Source organism: Alligator mississippiensis, chromosome 11 (genome assembly GCF_030867095.1).
Source record: "Alligator mississippiensis isolate rAllMis1 chromosome 11, rAllMis1, whole genome shotgun sequence".
Lineage (NCBI taxonomy): Eukaryota > Metazoa > Chordata > Crocodylia > Alligatoridae > Alligator > Alligator mississippiensis.
The window spans coordinates 17,421,405-17,447,932 of record NC_081834.1 but is presented as its reverse complement, the minus strand read 5'-3'; the positions used below and the strand labels follow the sequence as shown (position 1 = coordinate 17,447,932).

The 26,528-nt window shown below is 45.8% G+C and overlaps 1 protein-coding gene across 3 annotated transcripts in view; it reads left to right on the top strand.

Moving 5' to 3' along the window:
* The window catches only part of ADAMTSL3 (ADAMTS like 3), a 368,636-nt gene that overhangs the window by 154,660 nt on the left and 187,448 nt on the right, over positions 1-26,528 (top strand). For 2 of the 3 annotated variants that reach the window (XM_019477525.2, XM_019477526.2), the window contains exons 5-6: positions 20,322-20,449; positions 23,894-23,939. In XM_019477525.2, coding sequence (XP_019333070.2) covers positions 20,322-20,449; positions 23,894-23,939 — 174 coding nt within the window. The remainder of the gene's footprint in view (positions 1-20,321; positions 20,450-23,893; positions 23,940-26,528) is intronic. The other variant, XM_059714625.1, reaches the window with a different exon arrangement.

The following is a 26,528-nucleotide window of genomic DNA, read 5'->3' as shown; positions in this document are numbered from 1 at the left end:
CCGCCACTGCTGGCCCGCTGAGCAGTCCTTGCAAAGCCAGCAGGTCAAGGCAGTTAAGGGAGCCCACCTCAGCCCCAGCCCTGGTAAAATCTGTGGGCAAGGAAGGAGCCCCCCAGGGGGCACTTGCCTACCTGTACACAAATGCCAGGAGCTTGGGGAATAAGCAGGAGGAGCTTATCCTCCTGCTCAATGCAAATAATTATGATGTCATAGGGATAACGGAGACCTGGTGGGACTCCACCCATGACTGGACCACGGGTATAGATGGCTATACCCTGTACAGGAGGGATCGTGTAGAGAAAAGGGGCGGGGGTGTAGCTCTCTATGTTAAGGAAAGCTACACGTCCCTGCAAGCCGATATTGGCTACCAGGGTGGACGACTGGAGACCCTCTGGGTTAAAATCTGTGGGGAACACGGCAAAGGGGACACAATGGTGGGCGTCTACTACAGACCTCCCACCCAAAGTCCTGAGCTTGACCAGGAGTTTGTCCAGGAACTGGCTGAGGCCGCATGCTCCAGGACCATGGTTGTCATGGGTGACTTCAATTACCCGGACATCTCATGGGAGGATCGCTCAGCAAAATCTGAGCGGTCGCAAAGCTTCCTCTCGTGCGTGGATGACCTCTACCTGACTTAAGAAGTGTATGGGCCAATGAGAGGCAAAGCGCTGCTCGACCTGGTGCTGGCTATTGGGGATGACCTAGTCGGCGACCTAGTGATCGATGGGAAGCTGGGTGACAGCGACCACGAGCTGATCACCTTCACCATCCGCCGAAAAGCTGGCAAGTCAGTCAGCAACATGGAAGTCCTTGACTTCAGGAAAGCCAACTTTGACAAGCTCAGGAGGCTTGTCAGTGAGGCCCTAAGGGACCATGACCACAGGGAGAGGGGAGTTCAAGAAGAGTGGTTGCTCCTCAAGGGAGCGATCCTGAATGCACAAACTAAGTCTATTCCATCTCGGAGGAAAGGCAGCAAGAGGGCACAGCAGCCCCCCTGGCTCTCCAGGGACCTAGCAGACCTCCTGAGGCTAAAAAGAAAGGCCTACAAAGGATGGAGGATGGGAGTCACCTCCAAGGAGGATTATTCTGCACTGGTCCGGTCCTGTAGGGAGCAGACCAGGAAAGCCAAGGCTGCAACTGAACTCCAACTAGCTTTGAGCATGAAGGACAATAAAAAGTTCTTTTTCAGATATGTGGGGAGCCGGAGGAAAAGCAGGGGCAACATTGGACCCCTGCTGAACCAGATGGGGCAACTGACAACTGACGCCCAGGAAAAAGCCAACCTATTAAATAGGTACTTTGCGTCGGTCTTTCATCAGTCCCATGGGATGCCCATGCCCGCTACGGGACAGGGAAGTCCGGGTGAGGGTGATCCCCTGCCCTCCATTAATGCTGACTTCATGAAGGAACATCTTGAGAAGCTGGATACCTTCAAGTCAGCCAGCCCTGACAATCTTCACCCCAGGGTACTCAAGGAGCTGGCGAGCATCATAGCCCAGCCTCTAGCATGGATCTTTGAAAACTCTTGGCGCTCTGGTGAAGTGCCCGAAGACTGGAAGAAGGCCAATGTGGTGCCTATCTTCAAGAAAGGGAGGAAAGTGGATCTGGCTAACTATAGGCCCATTAGCCTGACTTCTATCCCCGGGAGGATCTTAGAAAAGTTTATTAAAGATGCCATCCTTAATGGACTGGCTGATGCCAACATCTTAAGGGATAGTCAGCACGGGTTTGTTGCTGGTAGGTCTTGCTTGACCAATCTCATTTCCTTCTATGACCAGGTGACCTATCAAGTGGACAAGGGAGAAGAGATTGATGTCATATATCTTGACTTGAAAAAAGCCTTCGATCTGGTTTCCCATGATCACTTCTTGGAGAAACTGGCCAATTGTCGCCTTGGGTCCTCCACGATCCACTGGCTGGAATGGTCAGACCCAGAGGGTAGTGATTGATAGAAGTCACTCATCATGGTGTCCTGTGACCGGTGGGGTCCCCCAAGGCTCTGTCCTTGGACCCATACTGTTCAACATCTCCATTAATGATTTGGACACTGGAGTCAGAAGTGGACTGGTCAAGTTCGCCGATGACACCAAACTTTGGGGCAAAGCGTCCACACCAGAAGACAGGTGGATGATCCAGGCTGACCTGGACAGGCTCAGCAAGTGGGCAGACGAGAATCTGATGGTGTTCAACGCTGATAAATGCAAGGTTCTCCACCTTGGGAGGAAAAACCCGCAGCATCCTTATAGGCTCGGCAGTGCTATGTTGGCTAGCACTATGGAAGAAAGAGACTTGGGGGTCATCATTGACCACAAGATGAACATGAGCCTGCAGTGCGATGCTGCGGCTAGTAAAGCAACCAAAACGCTGGCTTGCATCCATAGAAACTTCTCAAGCAAATCCCGGGACATCATTCTCCCCTTGTACTCGGCCTTAGTGAGGCCGCAGCTGGAGTACTGCGTCCAGTTTTGGGCTCCACAATTCAAAAAGGATGTGGAGAAGCTTGAGAGAGTCCAGAGAAGAGCCACACGCATGATCAGAGGTCAGGGAAGCAGACCCTACGATGACAGGCTGAGAGCCCTGGGGCTCTTTAGCCTGGAAAAGCGCAGGCTCAGGGGTGATCTGGTGGCCACCTATAAGTTTATCAGGGGTGACCACCAGTATCTGGGGGAACGTTTGTTCACCAGAGCGCCCCAAGGGATGACGACTAGGTCGAATGGTCATAAACTACGACAAGACCGTTTCAGGCTGGACATAAGGAAGAATTTCTTTACTGTCCGAGCCCCCAAGGTCTGGAACAGCCTGCCACCGGAGGTGGTTCAAGCGCCTACATTGAACACCTTCAAGAGCAAACGGGATGCTTATCTTGCTGGGATCCTATGACCCCAGCTGACTTCCTGCCCTTTGGGCAGGGGGCTGGACTCGATGATCTTCCGAGGCCCCTTCCAGCCCTAATGTCTATGAAATCTGTGAAACGGTAAGTGCAGACTTATAGATTCATAGATGTTAGGGTCGGAAGGGACCTCAATAGATCATCAAGTCCGACCCCCTGCATAAGCAGGAAAGAGTGCTGGGTCTAGATGACCCCAGCTAGATACTTGTCTAACCTCCTCTTGAAGACCCCCAGGGTAGGGGAGAGCACCACCTCCCTTGGGAGCCCGTTCCAGACCTTGGCCACTCAAACTGTGAAGAAGTTCTTCCTAATGTCCAGTCTAAATCTGCTCTCTGCTAGCTTGTGGCCATTGTTTCTTGTAACCCCCAGGGGCGCCTTGGTAAATAAATCCTCACCAATTCCCTTCTGTGCCCCCGTGATGAACTTATAGGCAGCCACAAGGTCGCCTCTCAACCTTCTCTTGCGGAGGCTGAAAAGGCCCAGTTTCTCTAGTCTCTCCTCGTAGGGCTTGGTCTGCAGGCCCTTGACCATACGAGTTGCCCTTCTCTGTACCCTCTCCAGGTTATCCGCATCCTTCCTGAAGTGTGGCGCCCAGAATTGCACGCAGTACTCCAACTGCGGTCTGACCAGCGCCCTATAGAGGGGAAGTATCACCTCCCTGGACCTATTCGTCATGCATCTGCTGATGCACGATAAAGTGCCATTGGCTTTTCTGATGGCTTCGTCACGCTGCCGACTCATGTTCATCTTGGAGTCCACTAGGACTCCAAGATCCCTTTCCACCTCTGTGCCACCCAGCAGGTCATTCCCTAGGCTGTAGGTGTGCTGGACATTTTTCCTCCCTAGGTGCAGCACTTTGCATTTCTCCTTGTTGAACTGCATCCTGTTGTTTTCTGCCCACTTGTCCAACCTATCCAGGTCTGCCTGCAGCTGTTCCCTGCCCTCCGGCATGTCCACTTCTCCCCATAGCTTTGTGTCATCTGCAAACTTGGACAGAGTACATTTAACTCCCTCGTCCAAGTCGCTGATGAAGACATTAAAGAGTATCGGTCCAAGGACCGAACCCTGCGGGACCCCACTGCCCACACCCTTCCAGGTCGAGACCGACCCATCTACCACGACTCTTTGGGTGCAACCCTCTAACCAATTCGCCACCCACCGGACTGTGCAGTCATCCACATCACAGCCTCTTAGCTTGTTCACCAGTATGGGGTGGGATACCGTATCGAAGGCCTTCCTGAAGTCTAAGTATACGACATCCACCCCTCCTCCTGTGTCCAGGCGTTTCATAACCTGGTCATAGAAAGAGACTCGGTTGGTCAGGCACGATCTGCCTGCCACAAACCCATGCTGGTTTCCCCTCAGCATAATTTGCCCTGCCGGGCTCTCACAAATGTGAGCCTTGATAATTTTTTCAAAGACTACCAAGGATGGAGGTGAGACTGACTGGCCTATAGTTGCCCGGGTCCTCCTTCCTCCCCTTTTTGAAAATGGGGACCACTTTAGCCCTTTTCCAGTCTTCTGGGACTTGGCCCGTGTGCCACGAGCCTTCGAATATTCCCGCCAGTGGCTCTGCAGTGATGTCGGCCAGTGCCTTCAGCACCCTCGGATGGAGCCCATCCGGGCCTGCCAATTTAAAGGCATCCAGTTCTTCCAAATGACTCTGCACCACCTCAGGATCTACGTATGGAAGTCCGGCACCTTGCTGCTGCCTCTCTACAACCCCAGTGAGAGACTTGTCGTGCCCCTCACTTAGGAACACTGAGGCAAAGAACTCGTTGAGGAGTTCAGCCTTGTCCCCCCTATCTGTCACCAATTGTTTCTGCCCATTTAGCAGCGGTCCTATTCCTCCCTGGGCCTTCCTTTTACTCCCAATATATCTAAAAAACAATTTCTTGTTGTCCTTTACTTGGGTTGCCATCCTCAGCTCCATGGTAGCTTTGGCCTGCCTAACTGCCTCCCTACAAGCACGAGCAGAGGAGGTATATTCATCATTAGTGATCTCACCCTGTTTCCACTTTTTATGTGCTCCCCTTTTGGCCCTTAGGCTGCCTGGGATTTCTCTGGTCAGCCATGGAAGCCTCCTGGCCCCTTTCCCTCTTTTGCCTCGCGTTAGAGACTTAGTGCAGGGGCACTTGGAGGGGCTGGATGTGTTCAAATCAGCAGGCCCGGGTGCACTTCATCCAAGGGTGCTTAAGGAATTGGCCAGTGTCATAGCACAGCCACTGGCACAACTGTTCAAGCACTCATGGTGCTCTGGTCAGGTTGTAGAGAACTAGAAAAGGGCCAACGTGGTCCTATTTTCAAGAAGGGAAGGAGGGAGGACTATAGGCCAGTTAGTCTGATCTCTATCCTTGGGTAAACTTTGGAAAAAATCATTAAGGATCACATTTGTGGTAGCCCAGCAGGGGAAATAATGTACCTGCCCCCTCCCCGCTCCTCCTCCCTGCTGCCTGACCTCTACTGCCTGCTCCCCAACTCTCTGCCACTTACCTTCTGCTCCTTCAGCTCTGAGGTAGTCAGTAGAAGCATCCCCAGACCAGCCCTTCCTTGTCTGGCCAGACAGGAAGGGGGTCAGGCAGTGTGGTCTCCCCTGTGAATCCCCTCCCACCACACCATGTGATCTCCTCCCATGCTCTCCCTGCTGCATCCCCTCTTCCCTGCCATACAGGAAGCCCTGGCCTGGGGAAGGTGGTGGCTCTCTCACAGGGTACCATCTCCAGGGGATGACCATAGAGCCCCTGGAGACCAAAAAAATTCCTTTATCCTGCTTTATTGGCAGTCCGCCCTGCTCTCATCTGCCACACCCTGATGTTAATGGTTAGTAAAATGCGGGAGGCTGCCCTATTCTTATTGTCATGACCTGCAGGTTTGTGGTCAAGGCTTTTTGGGCCAATTTCATGGCTCTGTTCCACCCCTACACCACACCCCATCCTCGCAGCTGTCATCCTTATTGATGTCCTTTCTCTTACTCAAGCAGCCATCTCTGGTCCCTCAGATCCTTCGTCTCTCTCTTAGCCCTGCTCCAGGCCCTCAGACCCCTTGGTTTCTCCACTCAGCCCCTTCCTGGGTTGCCAGATGCCTCAGTCTCCCACTTGGCCCCTCTCTGGGCCATCAGACCACTCAGTCTCTCACATAACCCTGCCCTGGGCTGCCAGGCCCCTCAGTCTCTCACCTGGCCCCTCTCTGGGCTGCCAGGACTCTTTGGTCTCTTCCTGGACCCTTCTGGTCCCCCACTTTTCCCAGCTACTCTCTAGGCCTCTCGGCCTTACTCCATTCTTGGCCTCTTGCTGGCTCTCTGGACATCTCTGGTCCTACTCTCTTGCAACCCTACTTTGAGCCTGTAGACCCATCTGGCCCCAGTTTTTCTTGGCCCCTCTGGACCTCTCAACCCTTCTGGTCCCACTTTCTCTCCTTCCTGTTCCGTCAGGGTGTTTTCCCTTAGCCTTCCCCCTCCACAGAGTAACCCATGGGGCAGTGGGAGCTGGGGTGTTCTCGTGCTCCATGCTCACCTTTCCCAGGGGTGGCCCACGTGTGGCATGTCATGGAGGCTTCCCCTCCACAGGCAGCCCTGCCACACTAATCAGCCCCAGTAGGGTGCAGTTTTAGTTCTTACCCAGGACAACTCTCTAAATCATCTGGATCTAACTCCTGGGATCCTCCTTGATGTCATATGCCCCTCTTGGGCTGCGGTCTTCCAAACCCATTTCTTGCCCCTTTTGGGCTACAGACCACCAGGCCCCTTGACCTCAGCTCGATCTTACCTCTGGGCTCCCTGGCCCTGGCTCAGTCTCTTGGACCCCTTTTCCTCAAACCCTTCACCTCAGATGGCACTGCTCTAGTCATCTTCATCCTGGGCTGCATGCCCCTGGATCCCTTCCTCTGGCTATAGCTACACATGGGCCTTTGGCCTGCCTATTCCAAGACCCTGGTCCTGCCTTGGGCCAGTTGAGATCTCCAGGCTCCCCCAGCTCTGGCAGTCTTTGCAGTGGTCTATTTCAACTTTTTGACCCCTCTTGGGCCCTGGCCCCACATGGGCCAATTGAGTTTCTGAGGGTCAGTCCACCAGCTGTCAGCTCTCCCTCACCTGTGCATCCACCCTCTTGGGCCCCTCCACAGATCTCTCATGCTCAGCCTCTCTCTCTGGGCTCACCTGGACCCCTCCATAGATTACACCAACACAGCTCCTCTCTCTGGGCTCACCCAGACCCCTCAATAGTCCCCCAGACACTTGTCTCCTCTCTGTGGGGTCCAGAACCCACACTGGGTCCCCAGGAACCTCTTCCACCCCTTTAATTCCTTCCCAAACTTCCAGGCTGTTTCTTGCTGTTCTCTCCTTATGTTGCAGCTTCCCTGCTGCGCAATGTTCCCTCACCAGCCTCCAGGATTCATAGATGTTAGGGTTGGAAGGGACCTCAATAGATCATCGAGTCCGACCCCCTGCATAAGCAGGAAAGAGTGCTGGGTCTAGATGACCCCAGCTAGATGCTCATCTAACCTCCTCTTGAAGACCCCCAGGGTAGGGGAGAGCACCACCTCCCTTGGGAGCCCGTTCCAGACCCTGGCCACTCTAACTGTGAAGAAGTTCTTCCTAATGTCCAATCTAAATCTCCTCTCTGGTAGCTTGTGGCCATTATTTTTTGTAACCCCCAGGGGCGCCTTGGTGAATAAATACTCACCAATTCCCTTCTGTGCCCCCGTGATGAACTTATAGGCAGCCACAAGGTCGCCTCTCAACCTTCTCTTGCGGAGGCTGAAAAGATCCAGTTTCTCTAGTCTCTCCTCGTAGGGCTTGGTCTGTAGGCCCTTAACCATACGAGTGGCCCTTCTCTGGACCCTCTCCAGGTTATCCACATCCCTCTTGAATTGTGGCGCCCAGAATTGCACGCAGTACTCCAGGATGTTACTGCCAGTTCTGGTCAGGGCCAGGGCCACCTAAAGCACACCCCTCCTCCTGGGTCAGATGACTCCCTTCAATCAGCCCTAGCCACCAGCTGCAGGTTCCCTGGGTCAGATGACCCCCATAATCGGCGCCGTAAGCATCCTGCCACGGGCTCAACTCTGGTTTTGGCTCTGAGCTTAGTGCCAAAGTTGGGGTTGAGCTGTTTGTTGCCTGTCCCAGGCTAAAGCTTGGATCCCCCCCCTGCTCCCCATGTTAATGGGGGGAAAAAAAACCCTCTTGTTCGATTTGAGTAAATATAGTAGCTAAGTAAATAACCGGATTTTTCAGGTTAAAAAATTTAGGCTTGATGTTTCTGATGAAGTGTTGGCCCATGTGCCTTCTAATGGGTGGTTTAAAATATCTCATAAGCACATGGGAACTACTCCTAGTCACAATTTCGTAGATCTAACAACCAGAAAGGACCCTAATGGCCAGCCAGTTTAACCTCCTGCAGAACACCAAGCAGAATTTCATTCCATTAACTGTACCTCTCTATATCTTCTGTTTAATCTGTCATTAAGTTTTCTTCCATGCTTCTAAATAAGGTTGTTTAACTTTGAAATCTAATGGCATACATTTTAAGGTCAGTAGTTTGTTAACTACTTCACTCTTGATCATTTTGTTAGAAACATTCAGATAATATGCTTATTCATTGTTGCCAGTATTGTGATGCTTTGCCAGGCTACATTTCATCCCTTCCAGGATGCCAAAAGCCTCAGGTATCCCTGGCCCCTGTGCTAAAACCTCTTTGTCCGGACAGCGCCTGAAGTGAGTTCTGTAGTTTCCATGTGAAATTATCTGATAAGCAGCACAACATTGAAAAGCATTCCAGTTCTCAGATTTGCTTGTATTTTAATATCCAAATTAATTGCAAAGTGAATATTATCTGAATGCATGATTCATTTACATATTTTGTTCCCCAAAACCCAATTTTTAATGTACTAAAAGCAGCTGTAGAGATTCCAAACTGCCTGGGCCCTGTATATAGTTCTGTATTCTACTAGATAAATCCATCTGTTGTCTTTGAAGCGCGTTGATTTCTGGTGTTTCCCCTTGACTGACAATCTGTGCTTCACCAGATTGCTTTTCAAAAGCGTGGGCTTTACAACATTAAGGGATATCCTGTAATGGAGTCCTTGAGCACATTTACATGTGCTCCAGGGATGGAGGGGAGTGGGGGGGGGCAGCACATTAATTAGAGCAGCTCTCGGAGTTGCTCTAATTCAAGTGCCACAGGGTTGCATGCATCAGCATCCCCATATGTAAAAATGGCGGTGGGAGCACTTGAACTAAAGGTCATTTGACGACCTTTAGTTAAAGCACCCCTGCTGCCATTTTTAAGTACAGGGATACTGATAAACAAGATGCAGGAGGCTGGTGGAGTGAGGTAATTACCACACCCCAGCAGACTCAATTAATTGAGTCTACTCCAACACACTGTAATTATGCTGCACTTGTGGACAGACCCCTCTACACAATTGTAGGGCAAGACCTTACACAAGGAATTATGAATAAGCTTAGATCAAGTTTGTAATAGTAGCAGTAAAATGTATTACTTAAAGAAAGGTTTTATTCGCTTGAAGTGACTAATGTAGTTCACAAGAATGTTTCATGTTCCTAAAAATCAGGCACATTGATTTTTCCCCTCTAACTTCCTGTGTTCTAATTGTAACCCAATATATGAGCCTCTTAGAAAAGCAAAACCAAAAAACCCCACAAATTAAAATCCATTATTGCATACAGGTAAAAGAAGTTTAACGCTATGAATTAAGTGGCATTGGTATTACCCAGCCCCACTGAAGACAATGGGCATTTTGTCCTATGGACTCAAGATTTTAGTTGATATTTTTTGAGTCTGAAAATACATTTTTACTGTTCACCTGTTTAGTTGCTGTCATGTCATATAATTCCTTTCAAATTTGTAATTGTCATTCCACACTTTATTTAAATTGTATGAAGTGTAGAGTAGTGAATCATTTTCATATGTGACCTTAACAGGAAGACAATTCTAGTATAGACTCTAGTGAAGCCATAGACATAACAGTCAAAGTTAAAAGTAAAAGATATGATTGTACAGATGAATGGCATATCCAGCAATTATCCACAGGTAAATAATGGTTCTTCCAACTGCATACTCTGCTTGTGAATATGGTCAACAGTGCAATTTGATATGTTTCCCATTAAGTATAGTGTCTGGAAAGAAGAATCTGGGATTCACATCACAGAGCCATTCAGGCAGCATGTTTTTTTCTTTCAATGCCATATTTCCTTGAGCTTCCTCTGCTTGGAGGCATAGTGGTTGTGACCAAAAGAAAATGCTAGAGGGCTCAGTTGTAAATATACATGAGTTGAAGTGCAACATACCTTTGTGTTTTGGAAAACATTGAAAACTGGAATGGAATTAACATTTGTGTGTTGCCACAGTGGGAAAAAGTAATAAAAAGGAAACTTTAATCTCTATTCAGAATGTGATCAGGGGAGGAAATTCACCCTAGTGCAAAAGGCTAGTTCTTTGTACTATGTAAATTCTTAATTTGGGGCTTCAGTAGGCCTGGGGTGACATTTGGACCCTTCAGTCCATCATCTAATTTGGCATGAATTTCTTCTGAGTCATTTAAGGGCTTGTAAACATTTAGGTCTTGTTACATGGGGAAATTTACCAGTATAGCTATGCAACTATAATTATATTCCTATACCTCCCTGAATGGACATGCTTTGTAGAGATTTAGTGTCTTGTTGGTTATTTATTTATTTATTTTAGTTGATCTTAACTCCCCTCTATAGAGAGACATACCCTAAACTAATCTAATCTAAAGGAAAATGCTTGCATCGGGAGTGATGCTGGCGTACCTACCCCATTATACCAGCCATTATAAATCCTTAAATTATACCCCATTATAAATCATTATACAAGTATAGCTATGCTGGCAAAGTTCCCCATGTAGATGAACTCTGACTTCCATAATGAGTCCTTGCTCAAGAGTCTTGCCCCATTAAGACCTGCTCCACTAAGATAAGATATCTTAATATGCATTCAGGGTTCCTCAAGAGCCTTGTTGCTGGAGGATGCTAGTAAGTCACAGTGAATCTATTCTTATGCTGTCTGGTCCTTCCCCTTCCTTTTCCCTTTCCCCTTCCCCTTCTCCATCCAGTCCTACCCACTCTGGGGTGATCACTGGCCCTTGGTTTCCATATGAACTGTGAGTTTTGGGCAGCCTGTATTGCTACACTATTCCAGGTGGAGTGACTGCTGCCGGGGGCCCAGAAGTTAATCCGGCCCATTTTCTCTTTCATGAATTGAAGTTTCCATTGTAAAATGCTGTCTGTGGCACCGATTCCAATGTATAAACTAATTTAGAAAGGGGAAAAGGAACAGTGGGCAATGCTTTTGTATTTTGGCATGTATGTGCATGTTTAAAGTGAAAATCTGTATTAAAAACTGGAAAACAAGCATCTAATGTATCAGAGTGTTTATGTTAAGGGGTTGATTTTTTTTTTTACACTGAATCCTAAGTATTTATATATCCAGGCCTTAGCTAATAGATGTCTGAATAATGCTAAAACAACATAAGCCAACCTTAATTTTCTGGCACCCTATCTCCTTTGAAGTGTGCATGACCAAATTCAGAATAATTATGTCATCTTTCATGATAGCCAAACAAAAGTTTGGCCAAATAACCATTTTACCCACCATATTACAGCATTTTGTTTGATTTGTAATGTAAGTAAATGTAGCTGTTGTTTATTGGGGATTACATTCCACAATAACAATCTTTGCTTCAGATTGGTTCTCAGCCCTGGAGATATTTTGGATGTTGTTTGGGTTTTTGGTGCCCACTTTTGCCTTGATTATTTATTTTGGATAGCATACTAACATGCAAGTAATGTCATCAAAATTAAGCATGTTACTTTACAGAATAAGGCACTCATAAACATGTTGAAAGGTAGGAGAGACAAAATAGGACCCCAAAACAGGGAGGGGAAACTGGTGAAAAAAAGATTTATTTTTTGAGCTCTTCAGATTAATTTATATTTGAGTTAGCAAATTTTATTGAGTTTTACAAAGTGCAAGGGTCTTTGCTATTTAGTGGCCCATTTTAAGGGCTCAAGTTGCATTTAACCAGGCATCAGATCTACTCGGTATCTTCAGTTCCCTCTAAACTATTTGGGAGTTGAGGTCACTCACCTTTCAGCAGGTGCGTAATATACTTGCGGGGTTGGGTCCTTGTTGTATAGAGCCTTGTACAAACCTTGTGCAGCTAGATGGATTTTTAGATGATATTACTTTAAAATTGATTGTAGATCTAGAAATGTGGAAATTGTCATTAGACTAACTATGTAGTTGGAACAAAGGTCTTTGCAAGCTTTTGGGCACAAGTACCCTTCTTCAGGTATAGGGTGACTGCTGTTGTTCTGAGATCTTGAAGGAACAGCAGCAAAGTCTCCCTATGCCTAAAGAAGCGTACTTGTGCCCAAAAGCTTGCAAAGACCTTTGTTTAAACTACTTGGTTGCTATAATAAAAAGATATCACATCTACCCGAAGAACCTTGCCTGCCTATGTCCTTAGACCAGCACGACTACAACCAAAAACCCTGAAATTGTGATGAAATATTTAGAAACCAATTATTGCATGTAAATTGGAACAAATTCTCCATAATACTTTGTAGAGGTTTTGAAATAGAACTCTATTGAATGTGGTGCCTATATCCTAATTGTGATTCTACACTAGGCATGGATTCAGTTCCAGTACCTGGACTGAATAGAAGCGGGATGCATATAACTACACAGAAAGAACAAATCATTTCAGTTTTGTATGGAATTACCTTTGTAGCTCTTCTAAGTTATTTGGTCTGAATTCGCTGTAGCAGCAATGGCTCTATTTAATCACTGTATTTTATACATATAAAACAAAACACTCATTCTTAGATTGTGTGTGTGTAACACTTCATTACTTAAAGAAGTTAAACATCTAAAGGAAAATTACATACAAAAGCTTCATTACCAAAGAGTATTAGAATTATGGCTTGAATCAACAAAAGTATGAAAAATCAGTTAACAAGCAAGCCATGGATATAGTCCCTAGGCAGAACATTACCCTTCTGTGCCCAATTGTAATTAGCTCTTGATTTAAATCCTAACTGTGAGCTTCCAAGCTCTTGTTGATTTAAATCAGAACTTTGATGATCTTTTCTTTCTTTTACTTGAATTTGGTACCACAGTGTAGACAAATGTAATATGTAGATTTTATGAAAGCTGACAGTTAGTAAATCAATATTATTTTGCTAATAAATTACCAGGCCAGCTTCAAGCGGCTTTTAACTCTTTCCCATGGGACAAATGGATTGAACTGGATGGAGTTTAAATCAACACTGTGGGCACTGAATTAGTCAATGATTATGAAGAAGGCTTTGTTGGCACAAATTTTACTTTGATCATCCTAGTGAGTTAGAGTTTTTTAATTAGTTACAGTATGGAAAAATGGCTTTTGTCAAAGCAGTTTAGTAAGTGAAAATTGTACATTATTTAGGGCTCTAAATGCCATTCTGTCTGTTAATATCATGTGGCTGGTTTTAATAAAAATGATGATGTTCTGATTGCTTTAGTATCACTGTAACCATCCAAAGAAACCAGCTTTCTGAGAGAGAGTTACTCAACTTGTTTTCTTTTGCATCACAAGGTTCATCAAGTTTTGCTTTCTTTTTTTTCAATAGGGTAAAACAATATTTTCATTTGCCTTTGGAATAGAGGAGATAATTTTAATCTTTGATTTTACACACAGATTTTTTAAAAGTGATTCTTGTTTTGATTTTTAACTTGTGATTCCCTAAGAGGTGCTGAGCACTTTCTGCTCATATTGGAATCAGTTGGTTCATTTTCAGGATCCCACATTTCAGAGTTGGCATCTGATGTGAAAAAAAACCCCAGTGCCAATTCTGGTATTCCTCAGGGATGTAAGCGGAGCAGGACTCTATCATTTCTGGAACAGTAAGCTGGCACGTGTACATTTTAAAGCTTGCAGTAAGCATTTGTCAAATTGTTAACCTTTACGGAACAAGAAGGTTAAGAAGCTGCCAATTTATTCAGTTAGACTAAGTAAGTTTGTTATGTTTCAAACTGAGATGGTTCACTCCCTCATTTGTGTCATACACTGGTTAACAGAAAATGTATTCTTTTGAGTTTTTTGGAATCTAATTACCCTTTGGCTGGCAGGAAGTCAGTTAAAATTTGGGAATTCTATGATGACACTTGACTTTTCTAAAAAACAAACAAACCCTAAATTTTAAAAGAAAAACATTATTATTATGAAGGTTGTGGTTTGTGCTCTTTGTTTAACTGAACTGTTGCTTAATTTAACAATTACTCCTTACACCAACACTCAGAAATAGCACCCAGCGAATTGGTGGTGACAGACTAGAAACATATTCAGATGCTGCATGACAGAATGACTTTAAATGTTATCAGTGTCTGGGAGATAATTCATTTCTATAACATCTGCTATCTAGTAATTGGAAGATATATGGTGCAGTACTGTTTTTACAGAAATGTCCCTTTGGCTTAGATGTCATTAGGAAAGTGAATTAAGACAGTGGCTTTAGTGCCTGCAAAGGAGCTCAACTATAACCATACTTTTTTTTTTATTTAAGGTGACGTTTTAGAGTGAATAATTCTGGCATTTTTGTATATTTTTCTTATACCATGCAAATTGTATGACAGTACCTAGTTTCCTTTATATTGACCTGTTTGGGACATTCTCCAAGAAAAAAAACTAAGCTCGGGTCTTGATCTCTTAAGCTCATCTACTTTGTTTGCTATGACAGGTTTGGATCTGTGGTACACATTCACTTATTTTGCTGTTATTACATAGCTCAGGGGTTTTCAACCTTTTTTAATAAGTGTATCCCTGGCAGCTGGATGCAGAGCGAGGTTGGGGGGGCGCATGGACATGTACAAGATTTCCCCCACTCCCTCCCAACCAGCCGGGTGGTGCCTGTATGGCCCGCAGATGGGCGCTGCAGCCCTTGTCCCGCCCTGGCCCTGCTCCTGGGACGTGGTGGCACTGTGTCCCTGCCCACCTGCGCATACCCTACAGGGCAGGGGTGGGCCAGATGCGGCCCACCAGGCCATTCTATCCGGCCCGCAGGGCCCCTTAAAAAATTTTAGAAAATAATAGTTATCTGCCCCTGGCTGCCTGTCATGCAACCCTTGATGGCTTGCCAAAACTCATTAAGCGGCCCTCCCCCCAAAATAATTGCCCACCCTTGCCCTAGGGCCTTCCCAAGTACCCCCAAGGGTACATGTACCCCCATTTGACAACCCCTGACATATCTGATTGCAATGGTCCCACCCAATGCTTTGAAGGCAGCCTGTTCCCTGTGAGATCTTCAGATGCTGCTCATGGCCACAGAGAATTAAAAAGTTAAAAATAAAGTTGATGGGAAATGCAATGTATGATGCAGCTTTCAGCATGTTACTTCTCCAATATTGTTGTTCATGCACCAGGGACTATTCTGTGGGAGACCACTGCCTTATAGTTTCCTCGGTATAGTCACATAGCTGAGATTAATGTGAAGATTATTATTGGGCAATTTGAAAGGCTGCTTCTATTACTAATTTGCCTTATGTGACTAACTCAATAACACATTCATCCTCATATTGCAGTGATGACTATGTGTTTGCTTATGTCTGTGTGTATGTGGCAGAGAGAGAATGTGCAGGACTCTGAGGGTGTGTTCACACATGCAGGCACGTTTGCTTGCGGCCATTTGAATAGAAGCGGCCCAAATTTGAGCTGGGGATTTTTGCCTCAGTGCACATATCCGGACATGCACTTTGGTGTGGGGCAAGTTGGGCCACTTGGGGCAAAATAACCCTGCCCAGCTCCTCCTGGATCTGCAGCCAAGGGGAACTAGAGCCTGGGGCCAGCACCATAAAAACTTGCCCTCAGGAGCTTCAGAGGCCTGGCCAGTTGGTATCTGGGGACACTGCCCCTTGTGACCACTGGATTGAAGCAGCCCTGACCTGGAGTGGCCCCTGCCCCCTCTACCCACTGCAGTGGTTTGGCAGTGGGGACTGCTGCCTGGCTGTGACCTGCTGCCACCTGTGACAGCATCCGCCCCCTTGAACCTGTGGCCCCATGTCTGCACACCTGCCAGACTTGGATAGGGTGCCCCTGCTCTACCATATGGGCAGCTATTGCCCAGAAGATGTACTTCTTGTGGTGGCCCGCTCTGAACTGTGCAAGAGTGTCCTTTTGGTCTCAAATGGCCAACAGATCAGCCACCTCATTTGCCCTCCAGCTGGGTCCCCAATGCTGGCCTTGGACAGGCTTCTCTGCCCAGGTCTCACCACTTGTCTCACCAGCAGAGATCTTGGTGTTCCCTGTTTAAACACTGCATATTCTCTGATAAGAAACACAAATTCTCTCATTAAAATACACAAAAATGTTCTTTTGCTATTACAATGAAATGCCAATATATAGAGAGAGATCAGTTGGGCAGTGTTTTATTGATATATTTACAAGTTTAAAGCAGTTTGGTAGTCTACCAGTGCCTGTATCATCATAATAAAATAAATTTTAAATATCTATACACTTCGGCATTTAGTTTTGGCTTTTTTGTCATAGAAAAATCAGAGCTGCCCCTATCCCCTTCGCTCACCAGGACGTGCAGTGCTAAGCAGCACTGATATGCCAGTGCCCTGCCCCTGCCCTTCATGCTCAACCAACAACCTGCCTGCTACCCCAGTCCCCTCACTCCTGACCTACAGGGCCAGGTATATCGGGGTGGCTAGGGGGTGTGTGGGTGGATTGTGTGGAGAGTGTGGGTGTGGGGGGCCATGTGAGGGGGCTGCCCAGGAGGGGTGGGTCTCCTGTCCCCCACAAGCTACAGCCCCCAACACAGGGCTCAGAGCCCCCCCCCCGTGCAGGAGCCAGAGCCCCCCCACTGCAGGGACTAAAGCCCCCCCATAGGGTCCAGAGTCCCCCCAAGCAGGGGCTACAGATCCCCCCTTCTGCAGGGGCTACAGGCCCCCTGCAGGGCCCAGAGCCCCCCCACAGGGGCCAAATCCCCCCCAAAGGAGCTACAGCACCTCCACAGGGCCCAAAGCCCCCCCCCCCACATGGCCCCAGCCCCTCCACACGGCCCACAGCTTACCCACAGCAGCAGTGGCCATCGGGGCACTCGGGGTCTCCTGGCATAACCTCCCCCCACATGGCATGGGGCAGCATGTCTTGGCCTCAGCCATCTGGCACCCGGCGCTGCTTCTGCCACATCATGTGGGTGCAGCCCAGCCTGGTGCGGTGCAGTACCACACGGGTCCATGCACCTTCAGGCAGCTTTGGGCTGCTCAGGCTGTCACCTGGGGCTCTGCATCACTTGCGGGGACTGCCTGTCACACCGGGCCAGGTCCTGAATGCACAAAACCAACTCGGCCTGATGGTGCATGAGGCCTGTGCATGCAGGACCTAGCCTGGCACAACAGGCAGTCCCTGTGAGCAGTGTGGGGCCCTGGGTGACAGCATGAGCAGCCCAGAGCTGCCTGAAGGTGCACGGCACTGTGCCAAGACAGGTCAGGTCTGTATGACTTGCCACAAGCAGTGACAGGTGCCAGGCAGCTGGGGCCAAGCCACTCTGCCCCGTGCTGCAGGGAGGGCTTTGCCAGGACAGCCCTGAGCGCCCTGCTGGGCTGCTGCTGTGGGGTGGGGGGTGTGCTGTGGGCTGTGTGGAGGGCAGGTGGGGGACCTAATCCTCCTGAGTAACCCCTCAGCTCCAGTCCCCCCCACCCCCAGTCCCTTATTTACCTGGGACAGAGCTGGGGTCCATGCAGGCTGCACCGCTCCTGTCTGCCCCACACATGGAGGCAGCATGCTTCAACACTGGGGCAAGGGGCAGCCATAGCGATGCTCTGGCTAGCTGCCAGAGCATCTCTTTGGAGGACCCAAGCCTCCACTTTCCTCAGGACTGTGCCCTGCCCTACTTTTTTTCTGTGAGTTTTTTATTTTGATACCTGGATATCCAGGTATCTAGTTTTGAGACCCCGCTGCAAATATGCAGCCTGGGGAACATTTTTTTTGTTCTTCTGGTCCACTTCTGGGTCTGCCAGGGAGTATGCAGGGAGGCCCCTGCGCCCCTCTAGTTCAGTAATTGGTGCCTCCTGGGTTTTGGGGGGCACCCTGGGTCCCCCTGTGGCTGATCGCCAAGCTGGGGGGATGCAGGGGGCCCCCCTATGGCCTCAGCAGCAGACCCAGAAATGGTCTGGGTTTGCCACCAAGCACGCGGGGGGGCCCCTCACACTCCTGTGGGACGCTCCATCCGCCCCAGCATTGCAGCAATCACGAGCTGTGCCTGATACCTCAAGGTACGTAGAGAAAACTTTTAAAGTTATGTCCATGTTCAAATCACTGATTCTCTGAATCAACATTGAATCTCCAGATTCAGATTTGGCTGAATCAAACTGGGGATAGTGATCTGAATCAACGAATCAAATCACTGTCCCCGATTCAGGCTGAATCCGAATTGAATACAGCCTGTTTCATACACCCCGACAGCACAGTACATTCTTTTTCAAAGAAAAGTTTTTAGAAATTACAAGCATGAAAGGACAAAAGTATGCTACAAATAAAGAACTGAAAATAGAAAATGGTACTTGAGGAAGCTGCTAATATGACCTTCCTATTTAAACAAATATTTGCTCTAGATCAGCAGTTCCCAACCTCTTTGGAGTCAAGGCACCCCTCTGAAAATGTCAGCTATTAGTTTTCACTCATTTTTTGACTCTAGATGGCATCCTAGTTGAGAATCACTGTTCTAGATTAGAATAATGAATAGGATCTGTAGCTCTTTTCGAAGAGGACACTGAAGGTTTGTAATTCAAATTATATTACATTTTAGACCTCAGCGTGGTCAGAGCCAGACTCTATTTGATCTGCTTTGGCAAAGTGTCCTGCTGCAGGGTTCCTGCTGCTGGCCCTTACAAATCCTGGTATATGAAATGCATCCATGTATTTAAGCATTCTTCTGGGTGGTAAAAAGCTACTGTCTGTGGTGTGTCATGTTCAATTTAATTAAAAACACTGAACCATGCAGTCTGGTCCTTATCCTGGTATGGGATGAGCATCCAGAGCTCCCTGTGAGTTCAGCAAGAACTGTGGGCAAACAACACTTCCAGACAGCCTATTGTCTGAATAGGAAATAGGTATTGATAATGTGATCTGATCTTTTTAAAACATATCTAAGAGAAGTTTTAAAAATAATCAAACTGGAATCAGTATACCATTTTCGGGTATTATAAAAATAAAAGCAAAAGTCAAAATACTGCTGCTTTGCCAATTAAAACAGCTGGGCTGTTGTGCAGACTGGAATATTACTCTCAGTCTGTATTACTGGGGAAGTATATTTCATGTGAAGAGATTATACTGTAGTTCTGGTTTGGTAGGACAAAATGTAATGTGTCTTTGTTTGCAAAATCTTAGACTCTGAACAGCCCTTACTAATTAAGTTATAAGCAGTTGGGGTGGGAATTTGTCCAGAGGTCTCTCATATTAGTGTTATGATGGAACCAGAAAGACCACTTTCAAAATTTTGAATGATAAACAAGCATTACTAGCTGGTTCTTTATACTTATATAAAACTTGTATACATTCAAATGCTGTTTCTTCTCTTTGTGTGGGTCAAGTGGTATAAAATCTAGTTTTCATAAAAATCAGCAATGTTTTAGATAAATTTATAAAAGATTTATAAACTTAGACTTCTTAACACCTTGTTTTCTGTCAAGGAAACTAACCTGCTTCTTAGTGTTCAACTAGTGGTACTATACTTTTTTTTACTTTGGATTGTTTTCCCTTTTCCTATGGTATTATTATTAAGAGAGAGGGGGAAGTGATGCAGAGAGTAAGGGATTTGTCTTAAGTCACATTGGAAGTATGAGCAAGAACCAGGGCTTACACTTACATTTCCCTAGTTCCAGGCCAGTGCCTTAGGTGCGAGAGACATTTCTCTCTCAAGCCTTTCTTTTTCTCTGGAAACAATTTCTTACACATCTAGAATTCTTCATCATGGAAACTGGTGTTGCCATCAGATGAGCATTATGGCATGTATGCACAAAAAATCATGTGCCCAATACCAGAAAATATAGGAAACAGTATGGTGGCACAAAGAAAATTGGCAGAATGTCTTTGGGATGCCTCTTGGGAGCTCTGTTCTAAAACATGTAATAAAGTAGGCAGCGGATAACAAATCAGGGTATTTGGCTAATACAGTTCTCTGAAAGGGAGGCCAGTCTTGATGACCTCTCATATTCCAGTAGTGTTGCCATTTGTAACTTGCTGCAATTTTGAATGTTCTTTTTCAAAACAGGACTTTAATCTTAAACATACCTCTCTGACTATATCATTGCCCTGTACAAGTTCAGTAGTCTTCTACACAGAAATAATCAGTGAAAGAACCTAATAGACAGATTCAGGCTTTTTTTTTTCCCTCTGCTTTTTATAGACCTCCAGAATTACACGCTCTGATGAAGATAAAGAAGGTGGCTGGGATGCCTGGGGAGCCTGGAGTGATTGCTCGCGGACTTGTGGAGGGGGAGCCTCATATTCTCTAAGGAGATGTTTAAATGGCAGGTTAGCCACACACTTCATTGATATCTTCCTTTTCAGCTGTGCTGTGGTTTTCTGTCCCCTTCACCTACCATACAATGTCTTGTGAAACACTATTTCTTCTCTTTGTGTGAGTCAAGTGGGATGAAATCTAATGGTTTTCATAAGTTGTTGGTTGTAACTGTGTTGGTCTAAGGACATAGGCAGACAAGGTTCTTTATGTACATGTGCTATCTTTTATTAGACCAACTAAATAGTTGGAAAAATGGTTCTTTGCAATGTTTTGTGCACAAGCACCCTTTTTTAGGCACTGGAGAGGTGACTCTCTTATGCCTGAATAAGGGTGTTTGCCCCTCAAAACTTGCAAAGAACATCTTTTCCAATTATTTAGTTGGTCTAATACAGTGGTTCCCAACCTTTTTTTTTTTTCTGTGACCTGCTGCTGGGAATGGAGTGCGGCAGCAGTGGCTGGGGCTGGGGTCAGGGGGCCCGGCATGCCACGTGACTCATCTTTTGTGTGCAGTGCCACTGGCATTGCCCCCGCGACCCTCATTTGGGTTGCGACCCAGGTTTGGGAACCATTGGTCTAATAAAAGATATCACATTTACCCAAATAACCTTGTATCCAATGGTTTTCATAAGAATCAGTAACATTTTAGATAAATACCTAGGCTTCTTAAGCATGTGCTCAACTGCTTTTCTGCACTGGGGTATTAAAGAGCAAGAATGACTCATTTTATGTTACTCAAAGTTCCCACCACTAGGAAGTAGATGTCCAAATCTATGTCATGCATACCTGTTTGTGTGTCCCTAGCAGATGTATTCAGTGGAATGTTTTGCACAGTGTGCAGTGGCAAGATGTGTGGTGTTCTTATAGTCAAAACCAACCAATTCACTCTACATGCAGGATATTCATTGCACAACCATTCTCCACACTGGAGAAACTCCTTTAAGTGGCTGTCTCAAGGGCAGTTGAAGGAAATATGGTGATCTCATTGCATCTGGAGATGAGCAGTAGTGTGTAGGGGGTTGCTTTTTTGAACAGCTGTAGAAGACCTTGAATTCCTACCCTGCCTGCCTATCATGTTATGGAGATTGCAGTCTATCCATTAGTTCTGCACTAATTACTTAATATATCCTGGGTCAGCAGTGATGGGGTGAGGGAAGAAGTCTTCATCACAGTAGTCTCAGATTCTCTGCTTAACTATACATTGTAAAGAATTAAGACTTTGGGCACACTGGATGTTTTAAATTTCTTGGCTGAGATTGCCAAAGAAGAGTCTGTTCCTAGTAGCCTCTGATGTGTCCTCATAAACTTAACATAGTGCTATTAGACTGTATTAGGAACCAGGTATCTATTGAATGCCTCACAGAACATTTCACATCTGCTGGAGAGGTCTGTTTCCTTCCCAAAAAGGAAGTCCTGTAGCTACCACCCACTAATTTCATACCACACTTTTGGATAAGCCACCGTGGAGGTTGGAGAGTAAACTCATTCTTTCTAATGAAGAATGTGTTATAAATCCAAACTGTACTAAAGGGTTTGACTTTAGCTCTTTAAGTTCAATCCACCTATGTGTGTAAAGCTCACTAATATAGGTCCTGATCTCACAGTCCTTCTAGTAGACCTGTAGTTATAAGAAAGGATTACTGAAGTGCATAGGAGTTTCAGTATTAGGTCCACAATTCCTTTTGTTATTGAATTCCTCCTGAATTACATTATTCAAAACATGTATCGATTATGTTTAAATTTCCATTTTGTTAGGTTTTCACTTTATATGGCATAATAGCCAGAAAATCAATTTTGCTTAATGAAGACTTGTAATGTGATATCCCAGTCAAGTCCTGGCAATGTGAAATCCATGGCTAAAGCTGACCATTATTAAAACAGTTCCTGTTTCTTTTTGTGCAGAATGCAAGAAACTCTTTGAATATAGCAACATTTGCAGCAAACAGCCACAATATTCTTTCACTGTGTTAGTGACTGTAAAATGAGTGCAATAAATTGTAGCAATATAAATTCCAGTGTTCTTTTATTAATATTTTAATGTATTCCTCTGGGGGGAAAACATGTGTTTTCTATACTTTGACAAATTTATAGTTTCAAATTTTTTTGTGTATTTTTATTGTTGTTGTAATGTCTAGGAAATACAAAGCTGTGAAACAACATTTTCACATGTTTATGCAGCAAGAACATAATTAGCGTGTATGTTGTTACACAGTGATTCTCAGGGCAAGTAGGAAACGAAAGACAATGTTTTGAGCTGGGGGGGTTGCATGTTCAGATCAGCTGAGTGAAGTTTTGCCCCAGGCCCTCCACAAACCTGGCCTTTTTATCAGTTTCTCATACATTTTATTGGATATTTTTATAATTGGATATTTTTATAATCTTTTGCCAAATTAAAAATTATGCAAAAAAGAAGTAAATTCAGTATGCGAGATGCAACTGCTTGCTACCACTCATTCTGTTGGTGTGGAAGGCAGGTTTTATTAGCACTATATGGCTGTTCAAATGACTCTTCCGGATTTTAGTAACTACATTTAATTATAAGGTAATTACTTGTAAAGCTATTTAAAGTATCTTCCTGTACCTATTTACTTTGTCTACATTCTGACTCCCTTATTTGAGATGAGTAGTAGATTACTCTATGCAAACTTCCAGTGAATGGGGTTGCTCCTAATGTGACATGGCTATGGAAGTCTTGAAAACCTGGCCCTTCTAGCGTAAACTTCCCCAGTGCTACATATGCTCATAGGAAATTAATACAGTATTTATGGAAAGTGCAATATATAATTTCTTTATTAAAGGGGAACCCTTTCTTTCAGTTGTCAGCAAAAGACTCACAAAAGGTTTGCATTTTCTAGATTTCAGGGTTCACATGTAATGGGCACCTAAGAAATATCTATATTTTTATTTATAGTTAATTTAAATTAAGACAGATTGTAGGTATAGAGTAGTGCTTCAAAAGCTTTTCAGAGCCATGGCTGACTGTCAGCTCTCAATATTTCCTGTGGACTGTATAAAAGCATCATCTAACTTTTAATTGAAAAAGGGAATGAGAGGAATTAATGCCCATTAGTCATGTGCTCAATATGGCCAAGACAGTGTGATTCCCTTCTGAATCTTCTCCCCTTCCACATACATCAGGACAAACACTGGTGAAGCCAACTGACTTCCATCAGGAACGTAAATTTGTCCTGCATAACATTGGTAGCAGGTTGGGATCATGATACGGGAAACTTAACAGGAAAAACATACTTTGTTTGTGGACAGATAGCACTGCAACCTTCAGAATTTGCAGCCCCCTTTGTGGAGGTCTGTGTTTAAGCCTTATATTTTGGGTACAGGTTACATTAGAGTAGTAATAGAGTAATAACAATCCAATTTTCAAGAGAATAAGTAGTTATAAGAGCTGTAGGATTTTTTACTTATATTTCTGATCAAACCGTTTGCATTCTGTTTTTCAGGAACTGTGAAGGTCGCAATATTCGATACAAAACCTGCAGTAACAATGTGAGTCTGGCCTGTAATTTTGTTTTACTGCTTCCATCATTTCTTCAAATAATGTGTAAAGTTTCAGAAATTCTACTACTTGTTTAAAATCTAATGATGGATAGTTTTCTTTCCACTCTCTATTATTCCACATTTTAAGGATTTGATTGATGTCATCAGGCTTTGAGTTTGCACTTCCAAAATGGACATCAGTTCTTTGGAATCTCAGGGCACTTTTACACATGCTTCAACGTGTTCTTATTAGAATGTGTTGGAGCAGACTCGCTTAATCGAGTCTGCTGGAGCACTCTAACCATCTTGTGTATTCAGTATCCCCCCATTTCAAAATGGTGGCAGGGGCACTTTAACTAATGCATCTTGACTCAGCTTTAGTTAAAGCACCCCCTCCACCATTTTGAATTGCGGGACACTGAATACACAAGATACTGTGAGCATTTTAATTAAAGTGGCTCCTGACAGCCACTCCCTGTATGCTCTATTCAAGAATATGCCTATGCATATTTCAACTTGCACATTGTGACTACTACCATACTAGTAGAAATAAATTAAATACAGAATCCAGGATGCAAAAAGAATAAAAATATACATATTATGTATAAAGAAGATGAGAAGCAAATAAGACCTATATGTCTCTGTTGCTGGTATGTGTTGTAGGGCTTGATTCCCCACTTGACTGGTGATGTCAGGGTGGGTCCCTGAGTTAGCACCACCTGAGTGTTCTGGTTGCTGTTCCTGCTTGCCCACCACAACTTGATGTTCTTCTTGGGAGACCGTTCCCACCAAGTGGTTTGTGGGATCTCACACCCTGGTTCCTTCGTGGGGCTCCAACCTCCCCTTCGCCCCACCCTTACCACATCCAAGGCCAGAACAGATGTTGGTGTCTTGAGATCTCAATTACAGATGATCACTTCTCATCTGAAAGTCCCACCATTGAGGGATGTGCTTTCCCGGCCGCCAGCTCCTCATAGGCGGTCCCTTGGCTACAGACTGAGGCCACTGTAACTGAATTTGCCTCAATCCTGAGGTACTAGTGTTCTCATAAAGGAAAACCCAGAAGCAAACGTCAATGAAAATCAATCAGTGTGCACTGGTATGGACCCTGGATCATGCTTCCCCAGGCCCTCAGGCCCCTGGTGGGGTGCCTCTTTTCTCCCCGTTTAATGAGCTGTGCTCTGTGGGCTTGGCAGCTCCTCACTGCACCCTCATAGCCCTAATATGGACCCTCCAATGGGTCACCACCCCTTCTCACCTCAGTCGTGTCTAACTTGAAGCTGGGTCTGGCCAGGTCACTCTTGCTGTCACTCCAGCTGCCCATCTTGGTGGCCCTGTTCTGCTCCCCACTGTGCACTGGCCCCTTGCTGCTGCAGCCCCATGGCTCCATGCCACCAACTGTTCTGCTGCCCAGCTTGGCCCCGAGCTTCTGCCCCTCTGCAGGGGGTTCCTGGTGGTGTGGCTTTTCTGCCGCACACACCACGCTCCTGCCAGCCTCGGTGCCACATGTTGCTTCCCTGCCGGGCTCGGCTACATTCTGCGGCCCCTCTCCCAGGGTTCCTCGGGGAGTGCCTCTAGGGTGGCACACAGTCTGTTCCTGCTGGCCTCAGTGCCACATGCCGCTTCCCTGCCATGCTCCGTGGTATTCTGTGGTCCCCCTCTCGGGGTTCCTCCTGGGTGTGCCTCTGCCTCAGCATGCAGCCAGCTCCTGCCGGCCTTTGTGCTGCTCTCTGTTTACCCACTCTGCTCAGCGGCGTCCCGCAGTGTCTCCTCACTGGCCATCTCTCTCTCTCTTCCACTTCTCTCCTGTCCACTCTCCCAGCCCCTTTTTCATGGTCCTGCTCTTCTCCTGAGCTCTGCCTTTTCTCTCCTTTGATTTGCCTGGTAAGGCTGCTCTGAGAATGGCATGCCTGAGCCTCTTGTCTCAGAATCCACCCAAAGCTGCCGCTTATCAGCCCACCTATGTTGAGTAATGGGGAAAGTCTGGGTGGGCTATCTCTTCCCCTTTCACAGTCTCCACCATGTTTAAATAAACACATGCCCCTCTTCTCCCACCCTGGAGCACCTGTATAGGTGCCCTTACTGCCAATTCTGATTCAGAATGTTCTGTGTAGACTATGAGGAAATCACACATTTTGGAGGGTTAGAAAGTCCATTTACATCATAAATTAACCTGTAATGTTCTTCCCAGAGATGTCATCTTTGAGATGAGGTACAAGACTCAACTCCTGACCACCCTCAAATGGGAGAAATCCTGTGACAGTCTTAACCTAAGCAAGGAGGTTAATTGCATTGCCCTCTTCTTCTTTCACATATGTTTCCTTTGCACTGTCAGGCCCAGATTTTTGTACTTAAATATTCAAAAATGTGTATATTGCACAGTTTCAGTGTTTACATATATAAATGAACATCTGAGTTTGCAGTTGCCATTGCTGCTATGCAGTCACTGTAATCACATGTTGGAAATTGTATGTATACATTTTTACACAAACCTTTATGAAAATGAGTTGCATGTGGCATTTTTCGTGTCTCGTGCTAAACTGACTCAGAGTGGTGTTTTTTGCTGTTAAGCAGTTGCTGCATTTCACCCAGATATTG